This window comes from Perissodus microlepis, chromosome 7 (assembly GCF_051167445.1).
Source record: "Perissodus microlepis isolate ML-2025 ecotype Zambia chromosome 7, ASM5116744v1, whole genome shotgun sequence".
Taxonomy (NCBI): Eukaryota; Metazoa; Chordata; class Actinopteri; order Cichliformes; family Cichlidae; genus Perissodus; species Perissodus microlepis.
This window is the reverse complement of record NC_140467.1, coordinates 52,040,036-52,067,945: the sequence shown is the minus strand read 5'-3', so window position 1 is coordinate 52,067,945 and position 27,910 is coordinate 52,040,036. Positions and strand designations below refer to the sequence as shown.

General features: G+C 39.6%; 2 protein-coding genes across 5 annotated transcripts; both read right to left on the bottom strand.

Moving 5' to 3' along the window:
• Positions 1-4,895: 4,895 nt before the first annotated feature.
• On the bottom strand, positions 4,896-13,930 carry otpa (orthopedia homeobox a). Of its 4 annotated transcripts, none has more exons than XM_084935826.1 (3): positions 9,399-13,930; positions 8,467-8,885; positions 4,896-6,333 (listed from the first exon to the last, which is right to left on the bottom strand). In XM_084935826.1, the coding sequence occupies exons 1-3, from the start codon at positions 9,472-9,474 to the stop codon at positions 5,812-5,814; spliced, it is 1,017 nt and encodes a 338-aa protein (XP_084791952.1). In that variant the 5' UTR covers positions 9,475-13,930; the 3' UTR covers positions 4,896-5,811. The 4 variants fall into 4 exon arrangements, with proteins under 4 accessions (XP_084791952.1, XP_084791951.1, XP_084791953.1 ...); XM_084935825.1 differs by having other exon boundaries at positions 8,467-8,933; positions 9,438-13,930; XM_084935827.1 differs by having other exon boundaries at positions 9,438-13,930.
• Positions 13,931-14,030: 100 nt separating this feature from the next.
• On the bottom strand, positions 14,031-27,467 carry tbca (tubulin cofactor a). The gene is made up of 4 exons (XM_084935829.1): positions 27,311-27,467; positions 20,343-20,448; positions 16,789-16,875; positions 14,031-14,320 (listed from the first exon to the last, which is right to left on the bottom strand). The coding sequence occupies exons 1-4, from the start codon at positions 27,361-27,363 to the stop codon at positions 14,240-14,242; spliced, it is 327 nt and encodes a 108-aa protein (XP_084791955.1). The 5' UTR covers positions 27,364-27,467; the 3' UTR covers positions 14,031-14,239.
• Between the last annotated feature and the right edge of the window lie 443 nt (positions 27,468-27,910).

The window sequence follows — 27,910 nt, the reverse complement described above, 5'->3', positions numbered from 1 at the left end:
GGTCAACCTCAGTGAATGCAATTAGCCGAGGAGAGATCAATACAAGGGAGAAGAAGAGAGTCAGTGTCGCTCAGTCACAATATAGTAAAAACTGCTTGTTTCTGGATGATTTCATAAATCACCTGGCGCAAGGTAACCAGTCTCCAGACAGCAGCAATGGGAATCAGACTGATTGCAATCACTCTCAAAGATATTGGCGAAGGTTTGCAAATAATTGCTGTCTAATAAATAAATATAGACAGATTCCTTAAACAGTCAGTCTGCACTGATGAATGCAACACATCTGTGACAGGTCTCTTTGCATCAGAGGACTTGACCCCATTCAGTAGCAAACCAATGGCAGACTGATAGCAGACTAATTTCATCTTATTGTCAGTAAGATTGCTGGCATAAAGAGGGAGGAGCTGAACCTGCTTTTTTCAGTCAGGCCAATAATTTTTCAGACCTCATTAGCATCTGTGTGTATTATGGATACCCCTCTCATACATACTGTTTAACTTAGATTAACTTAGTATAGGTAGCATGAAAAAAGAACTTTTGTGCACATCTGAAGTTTAATATTTGTACCTCATTTTATTTTCTACTTGAAGTTATTCTGTGTTGCAGATTTGAGGGCAGCTAGTATTTCATTGTTTCATGACTAGGCCGAGTGGCTTTGACAAAGATTCCAAGAAGTATTAAAAACAGAGACATAAAACCTATTTATTAAGCTTTATTGGTACTGATAGGCCAATTTCTAGCTTCAGAGGTTAGCACTTTCCCTCTGTTTTCATTGTTGTCAGTGGACAAGTTTGTATGAGTATTGTATTGATCCGCTAATCATCATATCATAATTACTGAAATGTCAGTCTACTGCTGTTGTTTTGTAAACATAATTACAAAAGTGTGAATATTTGTGTGTTACCATTCTGATTTCTAATTGCTCTTTAGTATTTGTGCATAATGTCACTCTGACATCCTTCTTGTGCATATCATAAACATATGTGCAGAAAGAAAATAACCACACGTGCACACCTGAAAATGCATGCAAACACACACATTTAAACTGTTAAACTCTCTCTCACACACACACACACACACATACACACACACACACACACACACACGCAAGAAAATTAATGAGCTCTCATTCATAATCCAGGATAGAGAGAGCCATATTCACCCTTGGATGGTTTATTGACTGATTTCATTTATTTGTGTGGAATAAATAGGAGGTAAACATTGGCTCGCGCTCGCATTTTCTGCGACACCCTCGCTGCACAGCATTCTGGGAGAAATGAACCCACCAACAGCAGGGTCACTGATTGGCTACCGCGTCAGTGTGTGACAAATTACCCAATGAGAAACAGGTTACCCATTTCCACAAACTAATTAACCTGGCTGATAGTGAAACAAATTATTACATTTATGTAATATTATTTCACATCTGTTGCTAGACTGCAAAAATCTTTATCCCGAGGGGCTCACGAATGAAAGCCAAAGTCTATGACATGGAATTACATCAAAATAAAAAGATTCACAATAATTTATAGAACAGTACCTGCTGGCTAATTAAGTAGTAGTATTCTACAAATAGAAGAAGTAAGTCAGAACATTTCTGTGAAAATTGGTACACAATAAAGCAAGTAGAGGTTTAGTCATTGATGATTATACAATCAAACACACACACGGGTTAATCATCCCAGCAGGCCTCACTGTATTGTGATATCCTTTAGATGATAACCTGCTATGTTCTGTTATATTTCTAGGTGATGAGAGTTTGTTTCATGGGGGTGACATAAGTATTCAGTTGGTATAAAACTGGATATATTCATTACAGCATGCTGTCTAAAGTTAGCCTGTGATTAACAGTAATTGGATGTAATATAGCTAACACTTTTTCTTCATGTAGGTGAATGAACTTTCTGTATGATTATAAAAGTATAGGAACACTTGAATCCAGACTTGTGTAAAATAACATAAAAGTGTTAAAGAATACATTTAGCATAACACATCCGGAAGACTGGCAGGGCCATTTTCCATAAATCCTAAATCCATGTACAAAAAGTCCTCTGTATTTTTTTTTAAATTATTATTAGATTTTTCTCCAAAATCTTGGCTTTCAGGGAAGTTCTGACTGACATACACAGAAATCTGTTCACATAATCATTTTGCCTTTCTCCAGAATATGAGTTAGGGACCATGCAATATGATGTCGGGGAAGAGGAATTACTTAGCTTGGATGTCACAATAGAGAAAATATTGTGGTGTTTTCAATATAATATAAATGTATCTCTAACACAGTAATGAAAAAAAAGTGTAAGAGCAGCTTGCACTTCAGACATGAGTGCATCCATACTCCTCGTTTAAAGGTGAATGGATACCTTGGAAATCTCTGTTACCAAAATGCTTGTCTAATCTAAAAGTACAGTTGTATCAGATACTCACTGGCAGGCACTCACATTTGAGATATCTACTGTTACTGCTCTAGTTTTTTATAATCATGGGAACTCTAAATGTAATTGATTAATTCTCTCATTAGAGTGCTTAAAGGGCCTTTTCCACTGCACTTTACACTCACTTTGTTTGGAGATTTGCAGCTTCATCAGCAAACATTGCGTCACTAAGGTTCCCTTGATTAAAATCTGAACTGCAACTCAAAGGGCCAACTTTAATGTCTATGTTCCATTTGAAGATTAAATTTCAGGAGTGGAATAGAGGTGTGATGGTTAGGACTCTCGCCTCACTCTAGAAATGTCCTGGCTTCAAATCTGCCTGCTGGTTGGGGCTCTCTGTTTGGAGATTTCATGTTCTCGCTGTAACTGCGTGGACTCAGTCTGAGGACATTAGCTTCCTCCTACAGTCTAGCAACATGGTGAAGAAGTGGTGATTCTAAGTTGGCCATAGGTGTGAATGGGAGTGTGGATGGTTATCTGTCTCTCTGTGTCAGCCCTGTAAAAATTTGTGACCTGTCCAGTGGTTCTACCTCATCACAGGTAGATTCAAACCCCCTACAAATCTGAACTGAGTGAGCAGAAGATGGATGGATGGATGGTTTACAAAGGAACTATATTAATAAAAGGCTTTAAAATAACATTAATAAAAGGCTTTCCCTAAACTTGACCATTGACTGTTACACAAACAGGTGCTGCACAGGAGAAGCTCTAAAGCCAACCAAGAAACATTGACTTCAATTGCCAACTGTGGGCAAAATGGCTTTTATTTTATTTGCATTTTTCTGACCATAGCCTTTTCTTGCAGATGCAGTGCATTATTTACTGATTATAAATAAACTTAAACATGATGTGTTATTCCTAACTACCTAAAGTAAAATGATGCACTTGCTGTGTGGAGCACAAACACTCCAACACACATGTTGTGCTGCACCTCAGTGGCAGGTTCGTGTCCTGTTTCCACACTGGAATACAATCAGAGAAACTAAACACTGGAACATATAAATATCTGTATATATGTAGTTTAAGTGATTTCAAAGGCCATTACTAACTGATGCTTTAAATAAGCTAGCGCTTTGTTTTGTTTTCAAAATTTCTGAACTTATCACTGTGTATTTGCTTCCTGATAGAAAATTTAAGACAACAAAACACCAGCTTCCTTGGATCAGGCCTAAAAAGTAGAATTCGGTAATGAATTAATACAGCTCTGTGAAGTGCACTGAAATGTGTGCGGCATAGACTCCATACAAAAAGCAGGATCTCACAGCTGGTTCCACAAATGCTGCATTCAAGTTCAGCCTGTTTCTCACTGTTTTATTCTTTTATTACAGAAAGCAGACCTTTTGGAAAGTGCCATCAGGTCTGTTGTCACATTTAGGTCACTGGAGCAAGTTGAAAAGAGTCCGTGAGATTTATAAACCTTGTCTAATTGATGTTCCAGGTGAGATAAATGATGGGTATTACTTTATAGAGCCTGTTTTATAAGTATTATCAATTTACCTAATAAATATAATTGAATTTAGTCTGTAAATTAATTCTGTCTGCTTACAACTAAATCTATAATTTAGCTGGAAACAGACAGAAGTGCTTATTAGTGTATTAAAGCACTTACATTTGGAGGCTGGCATAGAAGCAGAATGAGAGATTAGTCAATAAAATGCAGTCATATAAAAATATGTGAAAATGTTATATTGATGATAAATACTGTACACCAATAAAAATGTCTTTATTATTCATAATGTATCATAAACATTTTATTAAATGCTTACATGTTGCTTGTAAATGCCATTCTGTCATCCGCTGCTTTTCCATCTCACTTTTTGGGCTTTGGAGGTCATTATTTGTGCTATTTGTATAACAAAAATAACAAAATGAAGAAACACACCTTTGACTCTAATTTGTCAGTTTGGTCTTTACTGAGATTGAGTTTGACACGCTTGATCTCTCCTAAATTGCTAATGTGGATTCTGGATTTTGAGCATTCAGTGTGGAAGTGTTCATATAGATATATCTATATATATCTATATATATCGATGTGTGTGTGTATATATATATATATATATATATATATATATATATATATATATATATATATATATATATATATATATATATATATAACTATAAAACTATAAAAACCTAGATAGATAGATAGATAGATAGATAGATAGATAGATAGATAGATAGATAGATAGATAGATAGATAGATAGATGTAAGGCAAAGAACTTAACAGCATCACAAATAACGCAAACTTACTTTTCTGTAGAATAATTATTTGCTACTTAAGCCTAACTTCAATGTTCATTGCTGCCTCTTTTTTTTTTTTACTTAAATAAGTTTATACCAGATAGAGAATTTGATACAGTTAACGCTAAACAAAGATTTCAGATTCATCACTACAATCATTTAAAATCTAAATACCTTTTGGACTGAGCTTGTAAAGAAACGAGGGTTGATTCGTGTTGTGGCATAATTGAAAATGGTTTTTATTTGATCATTTACACTGAATTGATATAAACATGTCCATGAAACAAAACGGTTCAAACATTTAAGAAAGTCATAGCTGAGAATAAGCACAGACATAATTTTGGAAACATAAGTTATCACAAACTGACCAAATGGGAACAAGAGTGCTTCCGCTACACAAAACATCCTATATAACAGATTATAGTTAAGTCACTTTCAATGTCTTAATTCAGAGTATTTCCCCCCCTTTTTATTTTTGCTTTGGACAGCACATGCAGTCAAGTCTTTTATTTATTTATTTTTTTACCCCCGTTCCTGTCAAATCAGTCTCCCTCCTGGTGAATCGTCCATGTTTTCCTTCTTTTAAATCTCCAGGTGTGTGGCTTTTGAGTGGCCAGTGTGCATCCCTTTGGTCTTATAGAGTTGCATGCTGTGCAGCAGGAGGGGGGGAAAGGGGGAGATTGAATCTGTGATCTAGTTTTTGTAGTTAAAAGTATCCACAGAATTTGTCTTCAAAAACCTTCAGTCACCGAGCAAATATCACCGAGTGCCCCGCGGCAATCATGGCGAGGGCTGGATGTGCCCAATAAATAAATAAATAAGTGAATAAATACCGAACTCACGCATCGGTTCGTTTAAATAGAGAAATAAATAGCTGATCGAGGTTACATGCGAAATAATAAATTATAGCTAAAACAGAACCATAAAGGCCAAAGGGCCCAACGAATAATGTCAGTTCTCCCCCTCTTTCTGGTGAACTGGGTAGACGAAGAAGAAAAAATGTTATCTGAACAAATATCCCGGGTGTATTTGTCCCATTGTGCCTCTTTGGGTGGACTGGGTGGGTAAGAACAAAATGCACAAGATCTCTGTAGTTAGTGAAAGAAAAGCTCGTAGCGCTGACCGTCGTCACTAGGTGAAGCTCATGGATACTGTGTGCTCCAGCGCTTTGCGGCGCAGAGAGGCGATGCTTGTCCCTCTCCAGACGTCACTGTCCGGGGAGCTACACAGCTGAGGCGACCCGGTCACGTTCGTCGGGCCAGATAGAGACGCGGGGACCATTCCGGGGAAAGTGGGCTGGTAGAGGTGCGACTGCAGCCCGGAGCCGTTCGACGACATGTTGGATAGACCCATGGAGTTGGGCGGTGGTCCGGCTCCAAGGCTGCACTGAGACAGGGACTGCGCCATGGCCTGCTGGCGGCCCAGAGCGGGCGGGAGCTGCAGCTGAGACACGCCAGGCATCCCTGCCGTGGCCCAGCGGGTGTCGTTGGCGTGGAAGGAGCAGAGGCTGTCGCCCATAGCCGCTGCTGCCGCAGCTGCGGATGGGAACTGAGGCAGACCGTGGTGCGTCGGCAGCAGAGTCCCCGGAGCCCGGAACACGTTGGTGGTCTTCTTGCGCTTCTTCCACTTAGCGCGTCGGTTCTGGAACCAGACCTGCAGACAAAGACGGGAGGAGTCAGGGGGAGCTGAGTCAGTGACTTTAGTGACAGGTCACGTTACCAACGCTGGGAGCACCAATAATAATATATATATATTTTTTAAAAAAAAGGTCATGATATCAATGTGTGATCATGGAAAAGCACCAGCAATAAATCACAGCAGAAATACACAGATTCATGAATTTTGGTTAAATTCTCAAATAACAGCTGTTTGCAGTAATGAGTGAACATTCACATTAATGTTGAAATGACACTAAAGAGTACTAGGTTTTATTTTTATATTATTTTAATTATTCATTGCCGTTGACGTCGTGGTGCCGATTTTTATTATTTTATTTGTATTTTTTTAAGAAAGGTTCAACCAGATTTTTATGCTAAATATTTTCTACTTTAAAGTTATTTTGTGGGCTATTTATTATTATTATTATTATTATTATTATTATTATTATTATTATTATTATTATTATTATTATTTGTAGCAGTAGTAGTAGCAGTCGTCGTATAGTTTGAGCCACATTTTTTCAGATTCCTGTGCTACATCCGGCCTGGGATAAAAAAGGCAATGTTATTGCTGCTGTAGAGCGGTGGTTTGCTCTGTTATTCCCGGAGTCCCCGTGCTTCTGTGGGTCTGGCTGTAAGCGGGCGTCTATGATTAATGTGAAGATTTGGTTGAGAAAGTGGGGCGCAGTAATAAGAACGGGACAATCGCACTCTCTTCCCCCGGAGTAGCCCAGCCGTGAAATCCGGCCTGAAATGCATTACACTTCAAAGGAAAGAAAACGCAATTTCTCATCCCCCCCCCCTTAAAAAACAGAAATAAAAATGAGACAGAGTGCATCTTCAGCGCGTCCGGCATTAAGACGCAGACAGCGGTGACAGGCCCATCGCTAAATCGAATCTGGATCTTGCTTCTTATTTTCAGCGCTGTCATAATAGCAGATGAGCGTCATTTCGCTAATTTTGATTTTATGTAAATGGCGGAGGGACTGAATGGACTCTTGCAATAATAGTAATGATTATTATGGGGTATTATTTCACATGCGAGCGATCCAAGCGCAATTGCCGTTCTCATCCAATAAGGCGCAAGAGTGAGCCACTGAAGTGGCAGCATTACAGCGAGAATGAAATGCAGTCTGATGAAGTTGTAGACTGACCATCACTGTTAGTTCAGGACTGTTAAAAGGTTGATACGAGGCGATTAATCGAGTATAATAAAGCTGCCGTCAGCATTTGGTTCCCTGTAGATGAATTACATGCGGCAGACACTGGAATTTGGGCCATTTTAATAAGTAAATATTAAAATAAAGCACCCGCGGTTTTTAAAAGAAAAGTGATATTTTATAATATTATAATATATTATGATATTTTATATATAATACTACAAACAACCCAATTAATGCACCTTATTTTTTTTATAACGAAAGGATGGCATGTTAGTATCAAGCTTTTTTAATAACACCTGCACTCGTTATGTTCAATGCGATGATAAACCGCAGTGTGTGTCAGACATATTAACATTAAAAATAATTAAACTATAAAAACCTAATAATATTAATAACAGATGGGTGCCATAAAACGTCGTTTATTTTATTTTATTTTTTACAATGACTACAATTCTGTGAAATACTAAAACTTGTTTTTTGCATTCCTTCTTAGGCAATATTTTGATATGTCAACCAAGCAATAAGCTTGATTATTTGCACAAATTGATATAACACATTCCTCTAGCTTAGAATTTGGTTTTTGTGAGAAAAAATAAAAGAGTAAATTAAACAAAAGAATCTAAAATCTTAACCCTGACTGTTTTTTGGGGGTTTTTTGGGTTGGTTTTTTTTTCCATCCTAATAAAGTGTTTCAGTAAGCTTCCTCTAATGAGCCGTTGTAGCGTCTGCAGAGTAACTTAATTGTGTTATGTTGCAGTAACTATTGAGCTCCAAATGAAAGCATTTGGGCTTTTTTTAATAGTTCAATATTTAATCACTTTAATGTGCAGGTATTATTTAGTTGCATTTTCGGTACTCGGGAAGATATTATTTTTAACGCCTGTATGTTTCAAATCTGGGCTTTCAAAAGTTCATTTTCTTCATTTTCATTTCTTATCAACATCACACTCTCAGCCGCCTCCCACCTGCACTCTGGACTCCGTCAGGCCGATCCTCAAAGCCAGTTCCTCCCGCATGAAGATGTCAGGGTAGTGTGTTTTGGCGAAGCTCCTCTCCAGCTCGTTGAGCTGCGCCGGCGTGAAGCGGGTCCGGTGTCGCTTCTGTTTCTGGGGCTGCTGCCCTCCAGACTGGTTGGGGTTGTTGTTGCTGTTGTTGTTCTGCTGCTGTTGCTGCTGTTGTTTGTCCTGCTCTTTGCTGTTCACCTGCACCGGGTTGGATCCCCCGCCGCTGGTGATATCGTCACCCGGGAGCATCGTAGTCCCTTCCACGCCGTCCGGGCCCGGGCCGAGCTCCCCGGAGTGTCCCGGGTCAGGTCCCCCACCGCCGAGCCTGCATTTCAAAGCCTCCCTGTGGCCCAGGAGCTCCGCCGCGGCATCCTTCATCCCTGCACAGACAACCGCAGCAGGTGAGAGCTGCACATTAAACACTTGGTCTATACAGGAAGGAAAAGGAACGTGTTAGGCAAATGCAGTGACATATTCAAGTGCACACAACAAGCATGCCTTACATGCGAAAAGGCGGATTTAGGAGCCGCTGAAGCATTGTTTAGGCTGCAGTAGAAGATGAAGCAGTTGTTGTGCATGCTTTAAACGCCTCAACACAAATACAGACATTTAAAAAAAAGAAAAGAACAGAACAGAAACAGAAACAGCCACTGCAGCTATTTTCAAGAGACAGCATGCACATTGCAATCTGCTCCTTAAATACTCTTCATTCAATTTGATCACACTGGTATCTTGGAAAATTGTTAAATCAAATTACGCAGTAATATAATAATAATAATTACTTTTCCAATGAATTAAGCGAGTTTAGCTCACTTCAGCCCCATTAAGATCACATAAGAAGCAAATTGACAATTTCTGAGCTTGATTTAAGATTAGAAGTTCCTCCAGCTTACAGTAGAGTTGAAGACCGGAGTTTGGTGATGTTAACTCACCGAGGCGAGCATCCAGGAGGTCGGCATGAGATAGCATTGCGCACCGCTCCAGGGCGAAATGCTATTCCCAAAAAAAAAAAAAGGAAACGAAAAAAAGAAAAAAATCTCTATGACTTTAACCTATTTAAGAAAAATATATAGCCTAAATGAAAGCAAATTCGGTTTGTGGTTAAAAGGGAGGTTCGTTGCATTATAATGTAGTTTAGCGAAATGGGGAGGCGCTTAACAACGGAATGAACCCATGAGCTTCTCCAAACGAGGACCAATCAGAGTTGAAGCCTGAGGTATGTCAGCTTTAGCCCGAGACCCGAGCACCCACTCCACCTGCTCCTCCTCCTCCTTCTCCATCCTCTCACATCCACAAGTTCATTCCTCCTCATTCCTGTAATTGGCTTTGATTTCTCCCCCCAAATTACATCCAATAAAATAACCTGATTTAATATCTGAGCGAAAGCTTCGACCCGCTCAAGAAATGTTGGATCACCACAATATTTGTTTAATTGCGCACGCTGCTCTGCGCGTGCTTTTACAGCAAGCCACTCGGACAAGAATTATTATTACTCGTATTAGGAAGAACCACATAAAGAGATACCACGTGACAGCTACGAGTCTGCATCTTTTAATACTGCTTCTTCTTGTTCATTTTTTTTCTTTTAGTCAGCTTGACGATATCGTCCACCTATTTACGACATTAAATACCTCTTGGAGGTCAGACTTTTTTTTTCCTTTTTTTTTATTTCCCGTTACTGGAATCAACTAACTTTATTTGTGACCAGGCTAATGTTCAAGGCCAGCAGGTTTATATAAAATTCGTCATATCTGAGCACTTTGAAATAAAAGCAGTATAAAGTGGATGTGATCTCCTGTATAGTTCCAACTGTCAGGCAGGGAGGGACTCGGTCTAAATGATGTGTGAGTAAATTAATTCAGCGAACAGTAAAGTGAGGATGCTCGCCTTTGATAAAGGGACACAGTCAGCCTAATATACCCGAAAGTCTGACACCTGAACAGATAGTCTGACAACACGGGCAACCACGTAATCATGTTTCCAACACTTTCAGGTGGGGATGGGGGGAGAGGCATCAGTTGTTTTTTTAAAATCATCTGTCTAAATTATGTTGAAGAAACAAGAAAAAGCTTTTAAAAATTAACTGAAAACTCTCTTTGTCAGTAAACCACCATTAGACTCAATTAGCACGCCTGCTTTTTTTTTTTTTTTTACTAGCCTACACACACATGCACACAACAGTCTGCTACATTATATATTTAAAAAGAAAAAAAAACTTAAGACAGATGTCGGAACGTTTTGAGAGAACCGGTTTATTTATTGTGTGCTGGGGGAAAAAATAGAGACACAAAGGAGGCGTCCGAGCGTGAACCCGGGGCTCGATTGGGTCTCTTTTCTTCGTCCGTCCGGGCTTCAGTTGCCTCCGCGCAGCTTTTATTTGCATGAAATCTGGTGGCACAAGTGACACACTGGGAGGGATGGGTGGATGGACGGACGGAGAGGAGCCGTGCTCGGGGGTCTGTTTGGGATGTGGAGGAGATTTTTTAACAAAGGGGGGCGGACTTGGGGATATTTCTCGTCTCTATTTTTTTCTCTCCAAGGCTCCATTTGAAAGCCGGACTTGAGGTAGCTGTGAAGATTTTTTTAAGCCGGAGTTAACCGTTTTAAATCCAAATTTTACAAACCAAAAAGGGTCTATGTCATTACTGATCGCATTAATACTCGAATGCAAAAGTGAAATATATTCTTCCTCTGGCATCGTGTTTGAGGAAGTTTTCCTGACGCCCCCAAAGCTGTGAGGATCATTTCAAATCCTCACATTCCCCGATGATGGATCGTGCGCTTCGTTTTACGACTTGTCCAGAGCTGCACGCTTTTATAGCTGTACAAACACGAGCGAATGACTCCTCTCGTTGCGGCAGGTCGACACAACGTGAGAGGTGATGATGACACGTCAAGCAGCGTGAGATATTTGTGCTGAATGTGGGCCTGAGATACAAAACGAAAAGGGAAAAAAACGAATCCTAAAAATTTTATGCACAAAGATAAAGGAGAGGAGATAGTTATTTTATGGATGCAAAGTTTATTTTAATGTATTTATTATTAAATATCAGTGCTGGGAATATTGGCCCCCATGTTTATTTAACTGGTTTAATTATTTTAGATTGTATATAATGATTTAGCCGTTAATGAGAATATGAAACCAAAAATATTTCATGTTTTCAGTGCAATGAAGACTCAGACATACATCTTTAATTCCTTCTTAATATTATTACTGTTAGTGTCTACTTTTATATAACAGTGTATTTCATTAAATGCAACCTTTCACCTTACAGCGTGAATAGATTTTATGTGTGTGTGTTGCTAAAGGCTGTTGGCTAATTAGGGTAAGCAAATGACCTAGGCACAGCTATTACTGCGTTTATCCTCCTGTAAATTCTTCTAACATGCTCGCATCAATCTTTTCCGTCATATAAATAAAAATAGACAAACAAACAAATCCCCCCGCCCCTGCGGAAGTTAATGCGGCGCATCTGAGTGGAAAGTAGACATTTTCACGCATTGTGGAGATGAGAACTGACTTTTAATAAAACTGAGAGTAAAAAAAAATATCTGAAAATAAAAATGTAACACTGCTCGATGTGGTGTAGGGTGGTGTAGTCAAACCCATGTGTTCTTGCTGCTGGTGGAGGCACTTTTGATAACAGACCAGACTTGAACCCGTGACCTTCTGGTTCACAGTGCAGGCTCGCCAAAACCATGGCCCAGGCCACTGTTTGCAACCTCTCTCTCTCTCTCTCTCTTTCGCTCTCCCTGCTTTGCCTTTGCAGTCTGGATTCACTCAGTTCGAGATTTCTGAGGAGCAAAACAATTGATCTTCCATCTGCACGAGCTCCCGGTTTAACAAATGAGATTCTTGTTTCACGCAGCTGATTTGGTGGCTGTCTGGGGTATTTGGAGTAATAAGTTATACAGAGACAAGGGAGCTGAGAAACGGCTGCAGCTGATGCTGCAACTCGGCTGCAACCTACAGCTCTCCGCTCTGCGTCAGGCAAAAAAAAGAGAAAATAAATGAAAAAAGAAGTTTGACACAGACAAAGTTTCAGGAGCAGAATATGACGAAAACAACGTGTCGACCGAAATGACTGATGGGGGCTGTGCGTAAAACCATGTAGCCTGTTACATAATATCCTACTTTAAAACATTTTCTTAAATGTAAAATCCCTGTATGCATAGAAATTTGAATATGTATGGCTCTACCCACTTTATTAACAGTAATCCACATTTTGCAAATAAAGGCTGCTGTCTACAGTATAGGGGGAAAATAAAAAATATGCCACAATTAAGTGTAGATACTTCAAATAAAGAACAGGTGAATAAAAAGGAACCTTTTTCAGGTTGGAAATGGCTATCGAGCATGCTCCGAAGCTATAACAGACAATTAGCTAATTAAGGAGTCATTTCTGAAGACTTAATTGGATTTCCTGATAAGTCACGTGACGGAAGGCGCGAAATGAAACTTCTAGGCGACAGCTGTAAAAAGCAGCAACGCAGGGTTCCCGTGCATCTCAGAAGCAAATGTGTAGTCCACTTTGTACTCAGTCTGAAAAATGTATTACTACAGAGCAACATGTTTACAAAGCACGCAAATTAAAATGCATTTCAACGGATTAACCAGGAAAAAGCTACATCAGCCCACCGTCTGCCATGCCACTATTAGCTATTAATACGTCTGATTAGTGCTTTTATTTTATAAGCAGTCTATGCGAGTATTTCCGTCCACTTGAACACAGGATTTCGGGTCAGTGTTTTCTCCACGTTGCGCTGTTACTTTCTCATCCGGCCACGACACGTTCCGAGCTGTCAGCAGCAGCCTGCGTGGGTCCTCCGGTCACACAAACCCGCAGGTGCAGCGCCCCGCCGCCGCATCTCATGCCTCAATTAGCGCCGCTGCCCTCTGCACGGACTCGATTAGGCCCGTGATTTATCCGAAAGAAATATAATTATACCTCCAAATAAAATAATCAGCATTGAAGAGCGATTTCCTTAACGAGATGGAGCGGGGTAGATGTCACGGAGTAGCAGCGCCTCATTAGGGCGGTAATGAGACTTTGGGGTGATCCCGATAATTATCGAAATCTGTAAAATAAGGATCAAGTCAAATGTAACCTTAATTTGTCTGGCAATTGAGTTCATTTATTAGTATGACTATTTAGGAAGGACTCCCTCAGCCTTAATGTAAGGTGTCTTATTTTAGGCCATCTGGGTAATAGATGTAACTGCAGAGGGGACATTACAGGCCTGTTTTGTCATTCATGGCTCACACTAACATTTGTCATATGACTGACAGGGTTACCAAAAGAGCTCTTGCCTTTATTGTAGGTATCAAGACACAGTCCATTTCACTGCTGCTAACAGGAATAACAGCACTGTTAATGCCATTAATCTCATTAATCTATGAGATCAAAAGATAACTTTCATGTGTTTCTCCCAGTTTCAATGTGTAAACAGTGCATAAAAGGTCAAACAACACTTAAAGAAAACACTACACTAATCTACTATAATAAACTGAAGGTTTTATAATATTATTGTGGAATTATTTTATTTTTTTCACACAGGAGAAGCGTGATCAAAATGTGGTGGCACGTTAACAGTAAAGAAAAGAAATAATTACATCAAGAAAAGAGACTTTGAATGGATTCAGTTGGCCTCCACGGTTCCAAACAAGGCCTGACGAAAGGAATGGACATTTAAGCAAGTGAATCTCACAGTGAGAACAGAAATGCATCAGAAATCATCCTTCAAGCTTCACTGAGTCCAATATGCTTCTAGCCTCTTTGTACTCCTCTGATTCAGCCAGTTCCTCTTCTGTTTCCTGAAAACACACAAACACACGTATAGGTTTTGTTTTAGTGCCATCTACTATGCTTCCAAAGAAGGAGTTACAACTGTCTTCACTAGACAAACAGGTTTGTGGTCTTCATATAAAAGCATTCTTGAGGAAATATTTCAAACTGTATCATAATGGTAGGAACCAATTTCATCCAGGAAGGGTTGATATGAGGTAAAACCTGACACTGAAGTGTGTTTGCGTTCCTCTGGTAGTCACCACAGTGACAGCACTTCTAATGACCTGTGATGAGCATGTGCATATGCGTGTGCCTGTCTGAAGGGAAGAAAGAAGGGAGGATGAGTAACAGGGAAGGGGACAGGTTGCTAATTTCAGGTTAGCTCCCTCTGCCCAGCATTCAGCTCCCATGTGAGTGACTCACACCTCCAGCTGTCTGACTGTTGCTCTGCATTAATTTCGATGACCCTGAGACATCCATGCTGATGTTTGCCTCTCACCATATCAGCTTAAGTCCTGGAGGGTTTGGCATGCTCTGTGGCTGTATATATACTGTGTATATATATCTGTATATAAGTGCAAAGTGTGGTGCTTGAGCTTATTCTAATGATCAGTTCATTAAGTCTACACACATTTAAAAGAAAAAAAAATCTGACTCAACACTGGAATATCCAGGATACCACGATATACTTTAAATATGTGGCCACAGGTGTCCTGGCATGAAACTGTAGCCAATTGTAGCCCTTTCCCACTAGTATGTACTTGAGTCAGCTTGGCATGGCTGGACTTGGATTTTAAGGTCTACCATTAGGTGGGAGTACCTGACACCAGTTACTTTTTTTGTACCCACTTAGCCAGGGCTCCAAGTGATCTGAGACGATCCGAAAACGTGACATCAACAGACAGCATTCCCCCAATTGGCTAGTCAGTGGCGTCACTCATTGAGTCATGAGAGTCCTTCATGAAAATCAAAACCACCATTTTTGAAACCCGGCAACAAGGGAAAAGGCTGCACAAAAAACAACATCCTGGTCCCCAAGTGTGACAAAAAGCCATACACTAAGCAGCAGGTGTACAATCGCCTCGACGTCCACTTTTGTTATGGTGTTTGTGTCGCATACAAATGACATCACAGGACTTTTGGCGGCATTGCTATAAGGACCCTACACACATTAGGTGGTAATGATTGTAATGGAAAACGACCGAAACAGCCTTAAGTCAAGGCAAGCTGAGTAGGTACTAGTGGAAAAGGGCTTTTAGTGTCTGCTAGGCCTCACCCACACAGTGCTAGAGACCAATTGGCAACCCCTGGTCACAAGTGTGCATTCAAATTTGCATTCTACGATTCACTGGTTGCTGGATGCCGGCAGGTGAAATCAGTTGCCACAAGGTGCTGCACTAAAAAACTTCTCATGATTGCTTCTGTCACTAGCAGTCTGTTGCTGTCCTGCGTAATTTGAATGGAAGATGCAGATTTGTCTGCAAATACTTGCTAACTAACTACTAAACTGTAGTGAAACTTGAAAAAGGAATAATGCATAATAAAAAATGACTATTCACCTTCAAAATAAAGTCTCTAGCCCTGTGTGACTGGGGCTTAGCAACCAATTTCAGAGCGACTGCGAGCAACCTTCAGTAAACACTCACAACCAGTAAAGGAAAACTAATTTTTTTCCTAGCAAACTGTGGTTAACTGGTCTCTAGGCATGGAGGCCTGTTGTGACATGGCAGTAAATTTAACAGGAACATTATTACTACTACTACTAATACTACTAATTCTACTACTACATCCTTGCTTATTTATGGTACAGCATTAAGGGAACTATGTAGCTTGTTATCACAGCAGTAAACATAACCTCATGTTGTCTTTTCCATTATCGTTTTTTTCTTCTGTTACATGCTGGTCTCATTGGGAAAGACAACTTTTTAAAGATCTGGCATTAAACTGAAATCCAAACACATTAAAATTGGGATCTTAGGCCTTTTCATTCTTTATTATTAATTATTTTGATTATCAATATTTTAATTATTAACTATTTTAGTGAAATGAAGCCTGACAGGAAGGGATTCCTAAGCATGATCCAGGTGTTGATCATGTCTACCAGATGTGAAAAAGGATAGGTATTCTATCCTACTATGTTTAGAAAGCAAGAGTATGAGAGTTGTGTGTCTTTCATACAATTATAATTACAAATCTGCATTTTTAATGAAGCTTTACTAAGAAACACATAATTAGTTATTAGATATTGTGATACATACAAAAGAGAAAAAAAGATTAAAAATAAAACTTGAATGCTGGGGTTAACCATTTTTCTTGATGCTGGAATTTAAAAGTATAATAAGCTGAACATTTTTTCTTCTACCCACAAACGCATGGCATGAAATTCTTTTTCAGGGAGGCCATGAGATATTAGAAGTCCAACTGAATTAATTATCACAATAGCTTGTGTCCTGTTGTTTTATGAAAATTTAGTTCACCTCATGGTGGTACTTACTAGCAGCTGTAGCAGATCTGCGTGTGCTATGGCCAGCCGGCGGTGACAGTCTGGGATCATCATTCTGGACTCCTGCAACACCTCCATCTGAAACCACACAGAGACCGCATCAGTGCCATCACCACCTTTATTAATCCAAAAACCCCTGCCACTGCTCCTATTACCAGCTTTCATTACAGGTCTTCACAAAAGTCAACACATTACTGAACATGTATTTTCCAAGCTTTGACCATTAATTTGAACAGCTAGACAAAGTGTATTCACTGGCTGGATTGTGCTGTAGCTTTACTCCTGGCAGTGACATGCAGGGTGTCCCTCATGCACTCTGCTGTGGTTAACATCTCTCAACAAGCCGGCAGTATGAAAAATGTTATTGAGTTATTGATCGGGCCGGGAGTTGGGCAGCGGGGGACCACCTCGATCTGGCTCCACACCTGGATGAATGAGCCGAGAGCATTGTGATCAGGCGTAAAGAGGTATTACTACGCCTGCAGTGTAACTGTGTTGCAGCCTGGGGTACTTTCACAGCCGCGGCTAATGTGGAATTCCCCCAGCTGGCACCCTAAAGAGCGGAGAGGAGCTGGCTAACACTGTCAGACACAGTCACTCATGACAGATGCTTCCTCAGCTAGGCCTGTGTCGAGCTGGAAAAAGTCAAAACATGGACTCAGTTGCACATGTGTACATTACACGGCTATGCACACTAACAGTCTGCCTGCCTGATGGCGTACAAGTTCATCCAAGTGCCTAAACTGACATACCGAAAAATAGTGGACAAATTGTCAAGTTGGCTGCCATCTAGATGTGACAAGGTAAGCTAGAGTAGGCAAAAGAGTACTGAAACAGAGAAAAGTCACGGTGCCCTCCCGGTTCGGTGGAATGATCCCATCAGCACAGGATAAAGATGACACTTACAGCGTATTGATTCCATTAAAATAAAAACCTGTAATCCATCCTGCCTCAGACCTCTCATCTCCAACCATAATCCATCTGGCCTCCCAATCTCCCCATTTAACACCAACCAAGCCTGCTGCTCAGCCTGAGCTGCCACTCTATGAATGAACAAACAAAACAACACACACACTGAATTTTAATGGAAGCCGTAAACATAATCAGAAGTGATATCTGTGGTTCAGTTCCTCCCCGTCTGAATCAAGTTTGGATCCGCATCAGCGAACACTGGCCCAAATAAAGGGCAGTTATATGAAAAACCACGTCCTTCCAACAATCTTGTGTAAGCTGACCATAAAATACCGTAATAGGCAAAACTCATATTTGTCTATATATGAATATCAGGCTCTCTTGACAGGATCTTGAAATATTTGTATTATTTACCTTTTTTCACACTATTTCTTTATCGTTGTGATACTGGAATGAAGCAAAGACATCAAGAGAAGCTGTGAATTTAGTTTCCCCCAGGTATTAAACACACATTAAAGGCAAATTCAGAAATTCATTTAACATTTAAAGCTGATAAACCCCCTCGCTAGCCTACAAAATAAGGGCTATAAAGAACCCATAACGCAACGCTCCGATTTTAAATAATTTTGCCATTTCCTTTTATTTTCTGTAAACGGCGGGTAGTGATTTGTTTGTATATTTTGAGGCATAATTGAAATGTCTCTGTGCTTGCAACACCACATGGAATCAAAAAGTTCCATCTGCTTATTTACTAAAAAAACCCAGCAAACCTGATCACCCTGATCACTTCTACATCCGCAACACACACCAGATTTCCTCGACTAGATCAAATCAGTGATGTAGTGTCATTAACTTTAACTTCAATATTATTTTGTGAAGAAGCAAATGGTAAAAGGCCAAATTTGGCAAGTAGCGCTGGTGGTGGACAACAACTGGGTTCACGGCACAGTGCTATGTGACAAAGTTGAGCTTATGTGCCAAATTTCTTCTGGCTTTGACATTATAAGCTCTGGACACCATATCTAGAGACTGTTTTCATCAGCAGAGGATTGGTCCAGTCTAACAAAGAAGCAGACCTTGGACCTTGCTGTGGTGAAAGGGTAAATGTGCACATGGAAGAGAACCAGACTTCCAGCTTCCATATCAAAAATGCTAAAAGTGATGCAGTGCTTCACAAGGACAAAACCTTTAAAACTAAACTGGTTTCTATGTTCCTTGACTATGTAGCTTGCAAAGATGACACATTAATATATTTATGTATATATCATTCTGATGTTTGGTGTTTATAAACCATCAAGTGTTTGCCATCTGATTATATACAGTGGTATAATGAAAATGTTTAGAATTACAAGATACAATATCCATTAGGGCTGTGCGATATGACCAAAATCTCATATCCCGATATAAGAATTCTATTGTCCGATAACGATATAAATCACAAAAATGTAACATTTTCTGTAAATTCTGTGAATCTCGGGCAGCTCGTTTTGCGGGATGTGTTTCCAGCTGCGCGTCATGTAGCTGGAGTCGAGTGTTTTAACAGATGCATGAAACTATACATTTTTAGACATAAGTTGTAAAGGCCGCCGTTTTCTTTGAGTATTTATTACACGGCGTGCTGCGGGGAAAAGCCTGTTCTAACGTTTGAGTCTAAGGTTTATTTTTAGCACCTGGCTTCTCTTTTTTACTTCTTATCCGTAAATAATCTGCTCTTTCACGTGATTCAGTTTATTTTGAAAAGTCAACAGGATCTTGAGCTTTATTGTGAAAGGTTTATGTGGAACATAAACAAGCGGACACGCGATGGTGTTACCGTTGTTGTTGCTAACGACAACGCATAAAAACAGGCGCTTGTCCGTCTGTAGTGTGGTTATATAAAATATAAGAGAAAGAGAGAACTTTAAAAAAATTAATATAGCCACTACAGTGACCATCAAAACGATGAAAAAATATTGCCGTAAACAGTTTCTTTTGCGACACCACGAAACAAACGATAGCGTAAAATGAAACGATAGACGTTTTTATATCGTCATCCGATATATATCGTTATATCGAACAGCCCTAATATCCATACATATCTGTGTCATACATAAGTAAAGCAAAAAAAGCTCAAAAACTGCCCACACGACTGTCCATTTTGCTAGCTAACGTTAATATTATTATATTATTTGAATATTTTAAAAGACATAAGAAACATGTTGGAGTGAGAAAATTCCACAACCTATGTACAGACAAATGATGGAGGGATGCAGGCACAGTGAGAATGGAGAGCAGGATATGGGCCAGTGATCTGTTAGGGACACTAAATTACCAGCATGTGTCAGTAATTATCAAACTCTTTTAAAGTAACATGATATAATTACATCTGAATCAAGCAAATTACAAAATCACTAATGATTCTCCTCTCAAAACCTAATTCTTCATTATCACTGTGGACTGACCTCATTACATGAACGAAGGGCTACTCGAATTATCAAGACACAATTCACTCCCTAACTATGCGAGAGCAACAACCCTCCCTCACTTTACTGGCTGAGATCAACAGAAGGAACAGGTGGTGATAAATGGATAATTCAAAGGCTTTCAAATTAAGACACATAATTGCTGTACAGCATCAAAGAAGCAAAATGTACCTGTTTCTTGATGAGATAATCATCTGCCGCCTCTGTTTTCAGGCGCTCGATCTTCTCTTCCTGCTGCTTCGCTTCAGTTATGTACGCAATCTCCTCCTTGGCCAGCCTGCACAGAAACAAGAAGACGGGAAAAGACACGGTTAAAGGCAGCCATACAGTGTTGTTCCATCAAACATAAAACGTAAACGCACAGCCTCTCAGACGGATAATATAGGCTGAACCAAGAAAAGCAGACTGTGATGGTCACTTTTTACAGACAGGGCCATCTATCCTCATTCTCCCCAGCACTCTTGTGACTGAGGAGGACACAGTGAGATCATCTCCCACAGGATGGCAAGACACACACCTCAATAACACACAGCAAACACATCACTTCTCCTCACTGCTCTGAAGTGAAGATCAGCCTTAAATAATGCTTTGAAATTCAACTTATCATTTACACAGCGCTCTAACAGTGGCTAAAATAGGATGCATTTACATGAAAGACATTTTATTTCTGGAAAGGAGCAACGCTTTACACTAAATTTAAACCGGATAACAGTTTTTTTCTTTAATAACTGGCAGTAGCAGATCTAAGCCTGAAAATAATGTGGATGAGAACTATGGTGTTTATATGAGTATATGAGGTTTTATTATTTTTATGCACTTGTTAAAACTGAGTTCATTAAACTCTTTAAAATTGAGATTAAACAGCACAACACTGTCATTCATCTGCAGTCAGATTTGGAAATTTGTTTTGTTTTTGGTTTCTTTACAACCATCAGAGAAACATCGGGCTTTTTAGCCTGTACACCAGTGTTTGTTAGTGAGCTGCCAGCAATATATTTTAATGTAATATATTTGATTGTTTTTTGTTAACTTTTATAGAAAAAAACTTTAGGGGACAGTTGATGTCCACGGTCTGGCCTGCTCTAAAATGGAAGAATATATCAATTATATAACATGCATTTCATTTTGTATCCTCTTATTGTTTTTGCAGCACTTAAACCTTGAACTTATGCATCTTGCAGTCAACAGTATTCACTAATTATATTATTTAACTTCATATATTACAATATATGAATGCGTCACTAGTGAGTGAGATCTGATTCTTATTTAACGACAAGTACACAGAATGCAACATCATAAACTTACATACAGGATAACACTGATAAATTAAACTGAATTTAGATTAAAAAAAATAATAATACTAAATGATTCAATTAAGTTTTCTGCCATAATGGCCAAAGAAGGGATTCAAAGGCCCAAGTTCACGTTTGTCTTGTGCACTGAAAATAAAGAAATGAATATATATACACACACTTCTCAGTCACAGAGCAAAAATCGCAAATCATCATTTTTGAGAAGGCTGACCAACAAACACAGAATTTTCTTTGTAATCATCAAATATTTTGTTCATCTCTAATCTATATACGCACATAAATGTAGCTCTGTCTGGCAACTTCCAGCATTCTGCATGGAATAAATGGAAAAGCTGAGGGGGTTCAATGCCGGGAGGGTTTATTTTCAATGTGAAGAAAAAGCAATACAGCTTACATGAGAGCAACAAATCAGTCAACTTCCTTTGTATATCTAATAGCAATAAATGATTTCACCTAATCTAACTAGTGATCATATATGAACACATGAAACTGCATTACTTCATTACATTTGGCTGGTTCTTTTTAAAATGATTTAACTCTCTCCTTTACATACATAGGGAAAATGGGTAATAGAAACGGAAAGCTAACTAAAGAATTTAAAAAATTCTAAAATTGAGTAATCCCAGTGGATTTCCAATCTTCTAACAAAGGCTTTGGAAAAATCGAGCCTGTGGCAGACGAATTTGGACAATTACAGATCTTTTTTTGTTTTGATTTTTACTGCAGAGAGGAAAACCTCTGAAAACACATTTACAATTCATTCTTTATTTAAAAATATTAATAGTAGGTCTCTGCCCTGAATTCATCTAAAGATCATATTACATCATACATATTACTTTTATCAATACATTTTTGAAATGTGCAAAGTAGGACATTATATCATGTCACTCATGTCTTTTGTGTTAGCATGTCACAGAAAAACACACAGAAATCAGTGTAACCTACATACTGCCATCCAGCTCACATCTTATCAACATGATTATCTGGCTCCTTTATCCACCTTTATTGTCTTCGACACACACACACTCTCAGAAGCTACTAGTTCTTTTTTAGACATTAATTGATCATCAATTCAATCCCTAATTTAGACCAAGTCAGGTGGTAAATGGGCCTCTTTTTCTTGATTATTAGTGAAAATAGGCTTGAGTACATTGATAAATTCTGATTATTTATCAATTACGGCCCAAATGGAACTAAATCTCTTAAATAGATTCCGACCCTGATTGGCATAATGGAGTTTGAAAATATAGCTATTGATAATGATTTCCAACTAACAGTCTTTTTCCGGCTGCGCCTGATGGTGGGACTGACAACACAAATTTCATTTTTCATAAAATCAGCTGTGTGTGTGTAAGTGAGTAATCCTTCATTAGTCAGTCACATTACTGGAGACCCTTCCCTACGCGTTGCACTGCTCTTTGCCTAGCCAAGGAAGCCAATAGCACTCTGTCATATTTTACATCAATTACCACTCATTCTAATACGGTTCCATCAGGAAGCTTTTAAACAGGCACCGTATGCAATAGCAGATCCTGTCTTTCACTCTCATGCTTGATGTAGAATGAGTTATGTCACCTGTTAAGAGTCAAAGAAGGTGGCAAAGAGAGGAGAAACGATGGAGGTAGGAAGGCTGAAATAATTTGAATAAAACTGAAGGACAGTCTAATAACAAAATGTCCATTCCTCCCCTTTCCAGTCCTGATGTTAATTTCTTATTTCTCCCAGACTTGGAGCGCTGTGCGAATAAGGGGTGGGGTCGTGGCTGGTTTTAAATAGACCTGCCACCTCAGGCTTAATGGAAAAGGCAGCTCTCTGGAAAATAGAAAAAAAAAAAAAGGAATTAGAAGCCAGCCGACACACACATTCGGTTGCCTGCTCTAGCACTGTATTTTTGAGCCGCGATGTAGTCTGCGCTGGGACCGGAATGACAAAGGCAAATTACTGTTGTCATTTTATTAAGGGCATCCGCCTCGCTAGGGCAGAAAGGCACTGACTGGAATGTGCAGAAGCCACTGGAAATAGGCCTGGCTAAAAGAGCAGGCAGGTTTCCTCTAAAGTCGTACATATAAATATGTGTGTGTGTGTGTGTGTGTGTGTGTGTGTGTGTGTGTGTGTGTGTGTGTGTGTGTGTAGTGAGTGAGTGAGAGAGAGAGAGAGAGAGAGAGTGTGTAGAGGAAGTGAAAAAGCTGGGAACAGAGGAAAAAAAGAGACTAAAAGAGAAGGACACAACAGAGAACAATGACACTACACTTAAACAGTTTGATAAAAGGTTCATGTCAATGTACAGCTGTTGGCCTTGAGGGAGTGAGATTTTAAATCTTGTCTTTTGTTCAAATAATATACTCAACTTAAAAACCTCAGAAGAGAAAGCAGGGATGATACTGGCTAATAAAATACTGCACCCTTGCATTGTTGTTTTTCCTATACTGACCACTCCTGGACACTCTGTGACATTATCCTCTCTGGGATGTCCAGCCTCCATCATTACCACCGGGGAGCCTGTTGGTAATCTGACCCTCATCAAAGTGCAATCGATAGCGTATTACACAAACAGCACTGACAGGAGGGAATTAGAGGTCTGCCTGATTGACGAGAGGTACACTCAGACCATCCCACAGACAACTGAGCCCATTATCTCAAGAATCCTCATAATGTCTACAATATTTTCTATTCCAGCATGGTAAATTTGGCCGTTGTACAAATGTGGAGCCAAGCTCGAAATAGATGCCAACTCTTTTAGTAGGACAGCTTAGACTAATGAGTTTGCAGGTCCTACATCAAAAGGCCCATATCAAATCTATCTAGAAGTGAAGCGAAAACTAAACCATTATAGATGAGCAGTGTTTGCCTACAGACAGGATTTACAGTTTGGAAAAGAGAAAGAATCAAGATGGAATATGTTCATTAGAAAATTTGGAAAACTAGGCAAACAATGAAGAAACAAATGGGACGAAACAGCTACTGTACACCCAGTTGTACTGTTAAACTTAAAACACAATACAAGATGTCTGAACTTGCCAGGAATGTGTGCAACTAGCCAACTTGATGTTAAACATTGATGCCGTTGCTAACTGCCGCCAGAAATACAAGTTGGTTAAACCTATTATTGTTATTTTAATAATGTACAACTGCAATTACTGGTTCACGAAGCTCCTAAAAATACACAAAATGTTCGTTTTGCCATTATTTAACTTTGTCCATTTAAGATATTCTGTGCTTTTGAATTCTTTTTTTCAGTTTTTTATACTAGTTAACTAGCCTAATTTTTTCTGTCATTTAAACAACTCATAAATCACAAACCAGAAACATCCCTGAGTTCTTTTTTTATGAATACTATTTCAAATTTTCCTGAAAATGCTTGATCTCCAATTTAATTGCATTTGAAATGTGAGTCTATTATCTAGCCTGTCCTCACTGATTGTCATACATTAGAAGACATTAGATATTCATCAGCCATTTGCAACATAATTTAACAGCATAACAAACATCTCTCTAAACCAAGCCCAAACAGAAACTCTACATTAAAGCCTTTAACAAGGGCTAAGTTTATTGCAGGGTGTGTAATACAGGATATGTGTTTAAGGAAGGTGTAACTGTGAACTGGAATATGTCCTGGTTGCACTGCACACAGAACAGTTTAGTGGTGCTCACATCTATTTTAAAGAAAAACGTTTAATTTAATTGTAAAGAACTTTTCTCTTGTAAGGTTTCTTTTCTTTAGGAGTGAAAGAAGCCTTCTATGTCAACTGCGAACGACCATCTTTGAACAGAGGCGGTGGCTTATGACACCAACTGTCTGCCATCTATAATCCAGTTCTGAGATCCCTTCCCAGATGCCTTAACGCCCACTCACATCCTGGGCCATCTGACCTCAGTAAATTACACGATAGGGTGATTGTGACCTACACCCGTCTTCACACCTTCACTCGTGTGATTAGGCAGAGGATAATTAGGGGGTCCATTGTCCCTCTTGGGTGGGGGACACTCTCACAGGGCTTAAATCTGGGACTCTCCACAATTTGACCCTAGAACTGAAGAAGCTTCTCGGATGAGAGGTGAAACGTCTTCAAGCAACTTAAAGAAGTCCAGACGCCTTTCTTTCCAAGCTCCTTAGACTACGATGATCTGGATGACTGAGAACAAACTTTATTTACAACATCAAACCAGGTTTTAACTTCTTAAACTCCATCAGGCAACCAGCTACAGTTAGGTTTAGAGTTGCATTTAAGGCCCAGTCACACATGGCCTTGGGTCAGTTGGCAACTGCTTGAGAATCACCAGTCGCTAGGGAAAAATGTGTACTCTCCTGGCAGGTTGTGGTTACTGGCAGTCACTGTGAAAAAGACTGCCAAAGCCTCAGTCACACTGGGCTGGAGACCAGTCAGTTATGCCCTGTTAGCCACCACCTGCTGGGAAAAATGTGCATTCCCCGGCAGGCTGGTGAGTGGTTGCATGAGGCTGCCTGCGATCACTGAAACTGGTCGCAAGAAAAGCTACAAGGTGCTGTGGCAAGTGCTAAAAGATGACTCTGGTTACTCATAGATTGAATGGAAGATCCTAACTTGCCAACGTCTTCCATGCAAAGTATAGTACAAACTATGGGCAACCACAGCAAGATGCTTGCAACCAAAGCAATCACAACAAGGTTTTCAGTGTAGCACCCTCTTAGCAACCAATTTCACCCACCAACAGCCAGTAATCTCCAGGAACACTCACTGAAAGGTTTGCAAATACATATTTTTCCAGAGTGATCAAAGGTTGCCAGCTGGTTACCAACTAGTCCCTATGCCAGTAGGATTTCACTCCTTCCAGTTGTTCTCCATTTGTGTAGCTTATAACTTTCATATAACAACTTACAGTAGGAATTGTACCGACTCAACCTAAATTACCCAACATCTACCAATTTAAGGAAGCCTGGGGTCCAAAGTACATATGCAGCAGTACTTTAGTGCAGTGAAGGTGCACTGGCCTGTATTATTCATTAATTAGTTGTCATTTTTTTACTCCTCATTATAATATGTACGTGTCAAGACTGTGTTGTCATCCCTGCCTGCCTGTAACAATTCTGACCCCAAAATGGGATGCAAGTATTTGCAAAATGTCACCCCAAGTCCATCTCACCGTAACATGATACCAACGTGGAGCTAGCTAGCTTACTCAGCAGGTGCTTCCCACACCCGCAGAGTTTAATGATAATAATAATATAACGGTGCTTCCACGTTGGGCTGTTTCATGCAGCAGCTCCAATTAGCAAAGATGAGGGAGTTTCCACTGAGATTTTTTTTTTAATGACAAATATTAAAATTAATGTTATGTTGCTATAACTTAAGTTTACGAACTTGAGTTCGAGTGACCCAGTTGATATCAGCATGTGGAAGTTTTAAAATGCAGCCAGAAAATGGACACTTTATTTGATCAGCAGTGTGTTAGCTACCTAGCTAACATTAGGGATCAGTCGACCACCACTTTGAATTGAGCTGAATTACACACACTACAATTATGATGCAGCGCTATGGTTGAACAAACAGTGAACTCTAACCCCCACATTATAACTATTAGCTACTCAGGGTTGAGCGACGGTAAAAAATAGCCGCTTTGAACAGAATACACTTTCTTGTCATTCAAGCCGCTAGCTATAGGCCGCGCCCCAACACCGCACTAAAGTTAAAATGTCGCTGGTAACACATTTCGACCTGCGGCGTAGGTTTTCGCCTGGCCGCCCGGCTAACTTAGTTAGCTCAAAAACGCCGACCTCACGTTAGCTTCTATAAGTAGCTTGCATAACATACGAAATACTAGTTAAGTTAAACGAAGAGCCAGCCTTACCGTTTAACAATACCAGTTTTAATCTTAATCTGCCGTATTCTTGGATCTGCCATGGCTGTAGATGTAATGTATTACTGGGTAGTAACGTGTTGTCGCTAGCTTACTGTGTTAACGGTGTGCAGATGGAAGGGGAAGGAAGGATGATGAGCTGCTGGCAGATAAATCGATCGTTAGAGTAGCTCATTGTCGAGTTTTCCGGTCTGAATGACAGATCTGGTAGGTAATACAGTTTCGTGAGTGTGTTTCTCTGGTTCTTGTGCATGCTTTTGCTATTTTTCTTCAAATTACACCTCGATAAACCGAAATCATAGAATGACGAAAATAAATAAACACTATGGTGGTTAAGTTAATTAAATCAGGAGCAATTACGGAGTACCATTAAGGCTTCTGCTATTCATAGTACTGCTGATGAAATATTAGATTTGACTTTATTTGATTTAATTCGTTTCGCTTTAGCAATATCAAATTTATGATATAGTATTGTTAGTTTGACAAGCTGATATCTTTGTTTCTGCAATTTTTAAATTTTAGGCAAGAGTTTCATTATTCAATTATGTGTCGTTATAACGAAGATATGTCTGTGAAGGTTCTCAACGAAGA

Excerpts from the sequence above, each read along its gene's own strand:
- otpa (XM_084935825.1), bottom strand. The coding sequence starts at position 9,474 with ATGCTATCTCATGCCGACCTCCTGGATGCTCGCCTCG. Across the intron at positions 8,934-9,437 it reads CCTCCTGGATGCTCGCCTCG|ACCAAGTGTTTAATGTGCAG; the intron begins GTGAGTTAACAT and ends CTTCCTGTATAG. Across the intron at positions 6,334-8,466 it reads TGACGGAGTCCAGAGTGCAG|GTCTGGTTCCAGAACCGACG; the intron begins GTGGGAGGCGGC and ends CTTTGTCTGCAG.
- tbca (XM_084935829.1), bottom strand. The coding sequence starts at position 27,363 with ATGGCAGATCCAAGAATACGGCAGATTAAGATTAAAACTGGTATTGTT. Across the intron at positions 20,449-27,310 it reads AAAACTGGTATTGTTAAACG|GCTGGCCAAGGAGGAGATTG; the intron begins GTAAGGCTGGCT and ends GTTTCTGTGCAG. Across the intron at positions 14,321-16,788 it reads CAGATCTGCTACAGCTGCTA|GAAACAGAAGAGGAACTGGC; the intron begins GTAAGTACCACC and ends GTGTGTTTTCAG.